We start from the raw sequence: 9,299 nt of genomic DNA, 5'->3' as shown, positions 1-9,299 counted from the left end.
TAGGCATGTCAAAGATCTCAGGCCTTTAAAAACAGATCACAACTACTTAAAAAAAACCAAAATAATGGGCGCCTGGGTGGCTCAGTGGGTTAAGCCTCTGCCTTCAGCTCAGGTCATAATCTCAGGCTCCTGAGATCGAGTCCCACATCGGGCTCTCTGCTTGGGAGGGAGCCTGCTTCCTCCTCTCTCTCTCTGCCTGCCTCTCTGCCTACTTGTGATTTTTCTCTGATAAACAAACAAACAAACAAACAAATAAATAAAATCTTTAAAAAATAAAAATTAAAAAAAATGTAAAAACCCAAAATAAAAAATAACAGGTGTTGGTGAGGATGTGGAGAAACCGAAACTCTTGGAAATGTAAAATGGTGTAGCCATTCTGGAAAACAGTATGGTGGTTCCTCAAAACAGTAAACATAGAATTACATATGTTCCAGCATGTATATGCATTCTGGGTATATATCAAAAAAGCTGAAAGCAAAGACTCAAGTAGATATTTGCATGCTCATGTTCATAGCAGCATTATTTATAGTAGCCAAAAGGTAGAAACAACTCAAGTGTCCATTGCATGAGCAACATATGATATAGACATGCGGTTGGAATATTACTCAGCCTTAAAAAGGAAGGAAATTCTGATATACTACAATATGGGTAGACCTTGAGGACATTATGTTAAATGAAAAAAACTAATCACAAAAAAGACAAATACCACATGACTCCACATTTATGAAGTACCTAGGCAGATAAATTCATAGAAACAGAAAGTAGAACGGTAGTTGCCAGAGGCTAGGGGGAGAAGGTAATGTGGAGTTATTTTTGAAGGAGTACAGTTTTAGTACTACAACATGAAAAGAGTTCTGGAGATGGATGGTGGTGATAGTTGCACAATGTAAATATGCTTAATGCCACTGAACTATATGCTTAAAAATGCTTAAGATAATAAGTTTTATGTTATGTGTATTTTACCACAATTAAAAAAATAGATCCCACAAAACATCTGAATGTGTCAACTACCTGAGTCCACTGGATTAACTCTGTACGGACTCACCAAGGTAGCTCTGACTTGGAAAAATTCTCTCCGCTGTCCACGGTTCTTCTCCTTGTTCCAACTTGCGGATCATATCGGGCTTAGTCATGTGAAACCCTGGTAATAAAAAACAAGACTTGGTATAAGCTGCTTGGGCTTCAAAACTATTGAAGGGAGAGAAGGATAGAGCTCTAAGGTGACAGACAAGGTACGCATTAACATCTTGCCAAGTTAATACCTTGCACTAGGCAAGTGAGGACCTAATCACACTGTCTGCTAACAAAAAGGGAGTCATCACCTCTGATCTCTGAAATTCAAAGTTCCATATGCTTTAGAAATTCTTGAAAGGAGATGTATGATGTTGAAAGATTCAAGGAATTTTCCTTACCAACAGAGATGAGATGGCAGTAGTTTTCCAACATGACATCCCTGTAGAGGGCCTTCTGTGCAGGATCCAGTTGCTGCCATTCCTCCTGGGTGAAGTCCACAGTCACATCCTTGAATGACACTGATCCCTGTAAGGGCATACTCTAGTTCATCCTAAAGTGATTGGAACTAGTGAGAACTAGATATTGGAGACCATGTTCAGTGGTCAGACTAGTTTTCTTATTTTGTATTTTCTACTGTAGAAATTTCTCTCTGATAATATTTACTTATTATCTCATGCTAAAAATATATAAGATCATACTATTTGCCTTAAATGTGACTGGTTGCCTGGTGGACCAAAATGAATAAAACCCTGGCCTTGCTCATGAAAAGTTACTGGTTATGTGAGAGGCATACATATAAATACATACACTCAACAGGTATTACAGATGAATGACAGAAATATGTACAAGGGAAATGCTATGAAGTGAAGAAAAATTTCTTTTTGTATTCCAAGGCTTCACTGAGGACATCAAAATTTTGTCCTCACAATGAATTTGTTTTGTACAGTGTATCAGCTTTTAAAATTCATGGGGAGAAGAAAATTAGTAAATTGAGGAAACGGCAAAAGGCACAGTATGTTAGGAAAGAGTCTTTGTGCTCTAAGAAGAAAAACATATATCAAGGTGGGCAGTGGGCATGTTCATGGAATAATACTAGGATTTTCCTACAGAGCAGTGTCTTAAAAATGTACTGAGAACACTCTCAACATATTTCTATTTACTTATAAGGCATCAGTCAGCATTAACGGCAATCCATAGAGTTGATGATCTGCTCCTGAATACGATCTGTTAGTATTTTCCTCCCTTTCAATATACTGTCTTGTACATTCTATTCTAATGCATACCCCACTTTGCTTGTTCTGCTGCTTTGTGGAGTATAAAGAAATGCTAAATAGCACCTATGTTATCTGATAAAATTTGTACTTCAAAGGCAATACTCTTGAAGACTGGAGAAGGCTTGAGGTGTGTTAAGTGGGAAAGAAAATTAGGTAACCATTGTTGGAGATGTTTACTAGATTAAGGTGGTATTAGTGGTCTAGAGAGGAGAAAACTGGTTAGTGGATAATGGGTTGCAAAAGAATTGGTCATAAATTGGTTGTAGAGTGACAAAAAAGAAGCATAGCTCTTGGGTTACCTGTATAGGCAAGTGGGGAGGTGCTGAGACTAGAAAATGGAAATGGAAAACAGAAGAAAGAATAAGCTGGACCAAAGGAGATAATGAAGTAAACCTTGGAAATGTACTTCAAGTGTCTATGGGACATTCAGGTGGTCATAACTTTTGGAGATTGGATATATGATTCTGACACCTGAATGGAAGTCTAGGATGGAGAGAGGTATTTGAGAGTCACTAGAATTAGATCAGTATAACCTTTAGAATGGATCTGTGCATAGAGAAAAAGAGTGAAGAGAAGAGAACAAATTGGCATCTGGGGAAAATCAGTTTGTTTTTTTTTTAAGATTTTATTTATTTATTTGACAGACAGAGATCACAAGTAGGTAGAGAAGCAGGCAGAGAGAGAGGAGGAAGCAGGCTCCCCACCAAGCAGAGAGCCTGATGCGGGACTCAATCCCAGGACCCTGGGATTATGACCTGAGCTGAAGGCAGAGGCTTTAACCCACTGACCCACCCAGGCACCGGAAAATCATTATTTTGAAGATGGGTAGATGAAGACGAATGTTCTGACAGACATGAAAATAGGGAAAAGTGCCACCTTTGATTCAAAGTAGAATGTTTCAAGAATGGACTAGCATATGCTAGTTTGCTGCACCCACATATAAAAAATTAGAAGAAACTAAAAAGATAAGAAAAAATTCTGTAACGGCATTGAAATACTGGAAAGGTTTTCACTGGCTGGCCACCGTTTGTATGAATTGGATAAAATGGACAGGAAAATCACAGAAGGAGAATGCAAAATCATAGTTTTCTGTACAAGCTTGCAAACAAATCTCTATCTTGGAAACCTCACACAAGAAGACAGCTTACCACAAGCAAATAATGTGATTTACCAACTCTCCCTCCCATTGTATCATTGCAAAACCTAGGTTATTGGAGATGATCAAAGCTTTTCCATGTCTGTTCCTTGACTCCTCACAACTTAGATCTCAAATCAGTGTCTAGACAAGATAGATTCATTAAAGATAGATAGATTCAGTAAAGTAATATATTCCCTTTTAAATCAAAATAATACTTTTTTGTTCTAGCAGTACTTTTGTGAGAAGACTAAGAAAGGAGATGATGAGTAATATACCAAGTCAATATGTAAACATTGGCTACACCTAGAAGGTACACGTGCAAAGGCTTATGTTTACCTGGTTGGAATAAGAAAAACCGGGAAGAGGTCTGCAACTAGGTGGGGAAGGTGAGGAACATAGGATGCAAAGTTTAGGGATGTAAAACCCTAAACACACTCCTCACATTTTACGCTTAGGCCACTTGCTTGCCCTACTGGAGACAAGTTTCATGGAAGCAATTGCCAACATCCTGGAAATTTAAGGATAGGGAAGCAAATGTTTATATCACCTGAAAACAACTTATTTCAGAAAGAGAGGAAACATCATCTCACCTGAGGCATGGCTTTGAGATTTGCAAGAGATGAACCTTCTCTTTTGAGCCTTTCTTTTGGAAAAGGGAAGAATCCTGAGAAGGCAGAGATAAGAGGATACAAAGAGCATGTGAAATCATATTGGACTTAGATCTCCCAGAATAATTCCATTAAATCTGCATCAGTTTTCACTGTTGCAGCACTTGCCCACTCTGTGTACCCACACATATCCAGGGTGGTGATTAGTTGAGAAAAAGGGCAAATCCTGCTCCCTTACCACCAGAAACCTAGTCTCTTCATGAATTAGATTGAATCTGGGCAATCTGTCGTTGGTGGAGAGAGAGAGGGAACATTGTGCTTTTCCCTCTGCAGCTCTACCTTCCATCTCCCATGGAAGACAGGTTTGTCATATATTTCCAAATAGTTCTTCATGGACTTTCTACCAATTTACACTGTTAGTATCAGCACAGGAGAATACCTCCCCATACTCTGATGAATGCGGTTGATAATAAATTTTTAATCTCTGCCTAATAGGTATATATTGTAGTTCTAGCTTACACATTTCTTACTATGAGAGAATAAGCTCCTTTTCTTTTCTATTTCTATAATGGCATCTTCTTATATATGTCTATTTTTCTCATGTTTTAATTTCCTAATTGGTATTATCTTTTTTATTTAGTAAACTAACCCTTTATTTTAAATTAGAAATAATTTTTCTTAGTTGCTTCTATGACTATTAAAGTGTTTTTACCTTGTGAAGCTTTCCTTTTATTATTATTTTTAAAGATTTTATTTATTTGACAGAGAGATCACAAGTAGTCAGAGAGGCAGGCAGAGAGAGAGGGGGAAGCAGGCTCCCCGCTGAGCAGAGAGCCAGATGCGGGGCTCGATCCCACTACCCTGGGATCATGACCCAAGCCAAAGGCAGAGGCTTAACCGACTGAGACACCCAGGCACCCCCCTTGTGAAGCTTTCTTTGTATGTCTTCTTGTTTAGCAATACTACAAATATGTAAGTAATCCTTATTTTTTCAATTAATGTGAAATGGCATCCCTATCATATATTACATATCCCTATATGCTTGAGAATATCTGAACTTTAAGTTCCTCTACTTAATCTTTATTGATTCACCTGTATCATAGTGATAAGCATAATTATTGAAAATTAACTTACTAATTTACTAATAGCTAATTTAACTACTGAACAACATTTTTTAGTAGTACAGGTATGGCACTAGAAAAGAAACTGATCTTTCCATTCTGTAATGTAGGTTTCCTGGGGAGAGGATGATACCATGCTAAATGAAATCTAAAGTACTGACTGCTACAGTGAATGTTTTAATTAGCAAACTATTTAACTATTAAAATGAGACTGGCGTTGTGATTAAAAGTATACCAAGTACTTTTTTATTGTCTTAGAATGCCTGAAGAAGCTAATGACCCTGACATTGATTTCATCCAGAAGCAGGAAACCTCACGCATACATCAGTGTTGAAAGTACTGGTTATGGACAAAAGTTGTTTTTTACTGCTTCCTATCCATGGAGCACTATTAATTTCAACACATTGGTTTTAGTTTACATAGTGTTTCCCTGTATTGAATCTTACCATCTGGGAAATGAAATCTTACCTCTTCCTTTCCAATATTCATACCTCTATTTGCTAAATTGCTACTGAGGTACAATTTTGGAGGCAGGCTTAATGACCACTCTTCAGATAATCACATCTTAAAAACCCAACTAGACAGTGGTCATGCAGTTTTTCAATCACAAAACCATCACAAATAATAACAGTAGGTTACAAACACATGCACAGTTACATTCAACCAAACTTACTTCAGAAAACCCCCATCTCACAGTACCCATATGTCATTTACAACCTCAGACAGCACACTGCATAATTCCAGGCAAAGTCACAAAATCACTTTAGTTTCTTCATAGTCACCTATAGTATCAAGCAGGACTCACACCTACTCTAAAATTAGACACGTAAGGAGGAAATCCGAGGCAGCTACACAACTCCGTCCACTTTTCACACATTCGGTCCCAACATCTCGCAGAGTAGCAGGCATCCAGAATGCAGCAGGTTGGGCACAAGAGGCCGCCTCAATTCGGGACACACACGCAGCGCCCGCTGTTTGAGGCCCCGCTCCCAGCGATCGAGCTTCCTCCGGGTCAAAACAGACAAACCCCTCCCCTCGCGGAGCTCGCTTTAAGTCAGACCTGATTGTCACCCTCAGGGTCACGCCCACGGGCCACACCCGAGGCCCCGCTCGCACGGATCCGAGTGACTGATTACCGTGGGCTCGGTTCCGGTTCCCTCCTCAGAATTACCAAGCCGGGCTTGAACTCCCTGTTTCCTCCCTGGCCTCCCCTCCGGGACCGGATAGCTAGCCTGGCCTCTCCGTCCGAGCACCGGGTTCCCGCCTCCTCAAGAGCCCCTAGGACCTACCAACCTCACCCCCGGCCAAGGATCAGTCGTCTGCGCCTGCGCACTCCCGCGTGGGCCGGAGCTCCCAGGAGTCCACGGGGCGGCGCGTTAGTAGCCTAACTGTGCATGCTACCGGCTCTGGGGGCTGTTTGTGTTAACGTCCGCGCTTTTCCAGAGTGGACTACGTTTCTCACAGGTTAGTGAGTTAGTGAACTTCATTCTCTGGTTCATTTTCCTCTAGGCTTACGGTCACAGTTTTCTGTGTGGTGAGTGACCCCGGTCTGGGTGCGGGAGGAGCTCCCCGCGGGAGCTCCGGAGTTCTCCAGGTGCGTTATGAGCAGGTGGAGCAGGAGCGTCAGGCCAGTGTGGAGAAGGTGATTGTGTGTGTGAGCGTGTGTGCGGGATTGTGTGACTGAATCGGCGTGGGATGTGATCATGAGTGTGTGTGTGTGCGCGCGCGCGCCCGTGGTGGGGAGGCTCTGAGTGGTCCAGATTAAGGCTCCTGGGACTGTGTGGGGGCGGAGCCTTTTTTTTATGACCATGTTCAGTTGTGACTGTGAGGTGTGTTGTACTGTGATTAAGTGGTTCCATGACAGCGCTATTGTGACCAACCGAAGGCTAATCAAAATTGGCCTAGTGTAGCTTTTTTATTTTTTAGATAAGGCAGAGCTTCATTTTTGCAGTTCTGGTGCTGAGGAATCTGTGGACAAGATCCCCGTGTGACTCAGTCTGTGCCTGTGAAAGGCCTCGAGGCCATAGTTAACCACAAGGGACCCCCTGTTCTGAAGGATGGCCTTTGTTGCCTTCATCAGTGCACGCTGTATGTAAGATCCAGCCTAGTGCTTGAAGGAATAGAGTACATTGAGTGTAGCCTATTCTTGACTCAATTGTAAGTTCCACTTGGAATTTTTTGTATTGGGTTTTCTTTCAGTGCCTCTATCATTTCATCTTATAACCACACTGCACAGAAATGCTAGTTGCACAAAAATGGCTGTCAAAGGGAAGTTGAACATTTGAGACCTAGAATGAAGGTTACTACTAAAAAAGCACAGCCCTCTGTTTATTGTGGCAATTTCAGAGCTGTAATTGCCCCCAAGGCAAGGTCCTGGGAATACATGATACTGAGGCACCAAGAATAGGATTACTTCCTTGGAATCTGCCCCTTAGCTCTGTGGGGTCAGGCTGCATATTGCAGATCCATGGCATTTTTATAGCTCTGTTGACAGAAAACTGCTGTGAATATAGAAACAGATTGCAGTCCCAGGTTTCAGTGAATATGAATTTTCCTTATGGTATAGGGAACAGTCAACAGTATTCCAGTCTTTCTCATACCTCCATTAGTGTGTGCTTAGTAAATATCACGGGGGCTTGTTAGTGATGAAGAAGTGTGTTCTTATTTAGCCTGTCTGGGGGCGCCTGGGTGGCTCAGTGGGTTAAAGCCTCTGCCTTCGGCTCAGGTCATGATCCCAGGGTCCTGGGATCGAGCCCGGTGTCGGGCTCTCTGCCCAGCAAGGAGCCTGCTTCCTCCTCTCTCTCTGCCCACCTCTCTGTCTACTTGTGATCTCTGTCTAGCCTGTCTGGGCTCCAGGAAAGGCCTGCTATGTTGTGCTTCCCTTCCCTTTCCCATTTTTGCTGTATTCCAAAGAAGAGCAATGAGAGGAGAACATTGTTATAGTTACACATCTCAAAGCCATGCTAGAAGTCATCTTGAGCTTTCTCTTTGTTTTGTGAAATTTCATTTTTGTTTTTCAGGATACAGTATAACTTCATCTTAAATGCCTGCCAAATAGTGACTTACACATTTACCTGGTCTCTAGGTCTTCTCTTCCCAGTTAATGATGGTACCATGAGGATGGATCTCCTTTCCCAGTTCCTCATCAAATGCTGTTTCTACAGTTAATTTTCATATAGACACTTGCCAACACTTCCCCTTGTATGCTTTTTGTTGTGTTCTCATCATGCAGACATAGTCCCTTTTTATTTTACACAGTGATTTGTTAAGGAGGAGACCAATATTTAGGTAGAATTATACATTTGATACGTTAGATATTCTCCAGACACATGAGTGGAAAAATGGCAAGGTGGATAGTTTGATTGATTTCAGTGTACTATATAATGGTCTCTGAGTCTTGAGCAGGGGTCAGCCGACTTTGACCCAGTAGGCAAAATCCAGCTTGTGTCCTGTTTTTTTGGGTCTGTGAACTAAGTCTGGTTTTAACATTTCTCAATAATTAAAAAATATCAGAAGGAGAGCCATATTTCATGACATGTGAAAATTATATGAATTTCAAATTTTGATGTCTACAAATAAAGTTTTGAATTTGGTCAGTGAAAAAGTTTGTGGAAATTTGTTAACTCTTTTGTTAAATAAGCACCTACATAATATCCTTGATTTTACTTTTAGGCCCACAAAGCCTAGCATATTTTCTATCCTTTACAGAAGTTACTGACCCCTAATCTAGAGTATCTAAATTAAAATCTTATTTTGCTGTTTAGTATTTGTGAGTTTGGATAATATGTTCAACATCTTTCTATTCCATAATTTGTTTGTAAAATGTAAATAATATGAATTTCAAAGGTTTTTTTGAGGATTAGGAGCTTTAATATTAATAGGGCACTAGAACAGTGACTGACAATAATAAATACTTAAGTTAAAAACTTGTTATTTTAAAAAAAAATTTATTTTTTTAATTTCAGTGTTCCAGAATTCATTGTTTATGCCCCACACCCGGTGCTCCATGCAATATGTGCCCTCCATAGTACCCATCTCACCCAACCTCCTACCCCTCTCCCCTCCAAAACTCTCAGATTGTTTCTCAGAGTCCATAGTCTCTCATGGTTCATCTCCCCCTCCAATTTCCCCTAACTCCCTTCTC

At 40.7% G+C, this 9,299-nt stretch overlaps 1 protein-coding gene and 1 long non-coding RNA gene across 3 annotated transcripts; one reads left to right on the top strand and one right to left on the bottom strand.

Annotated features, from left to right (window-relative positions):
- Positions 1 to 1,045: 1,045 nt before the first annotated feature.
- LOC116863348 (zinc finger protein 382-like) lies at positions 1,046 to 6,197 on the bottom strand (the record flags this gene model as incomplete). The annotated part of the gene is made up of 4 exons (XM_032850817.1): positions 5,963 to 6,197; positions 4,017 to 4,090; positions 1,413 to 1,539; positions 1,046 to 1,141 (listed from the first exon to the last, which is right to left on the bottom strand). Coding segments are annotated over exons 1-4 (367 nt in total), but the record flags the coding sequence as incomplete, so codon positions are not given.
- A 54-nt stretch (positions 6,198 to 6,251) lies between these two features.
- Positions 6,252 to 8,753, top strand: LOC116863347. Of its 2 annotated transcripts, none has more exons than XR_004381807.1 (3): positions 6,252 to 6,619; positions 7,082 to 7,243; positions 8,241 to 8,753. It is a non-coding gene; the product is annotated as an uncharacterized LOC116863347 (long non-coding RNA). The 2 variants fall into 2 exon arrangements; XR_004381808.1 differs by having other exon boundaries at positions 8,176 to 8,753.
- Positions 8,754 to 9,299: the final 546 nt, after the last annotated feature.

The sequence above is a fragment of the Lontra canadensis genome, unplaced genomic scaffold (assembly GCF_010015895.1).
Source record: "Lontra canadensis isolate GAN:19392208 unplaced genomic scaffold, GSC_riverotter_1.0 scaffold937, whole genome shotgun sequence".
Lineage (NCBI taxonomy): Eukaryota > Metazoa > Chordata > Mammalia > Carnivora > Mustelidae > Lontra > Lontra canadensis.
This window is presented reverse-complemented; position numbering and strand designations above follow the sequence as displayed.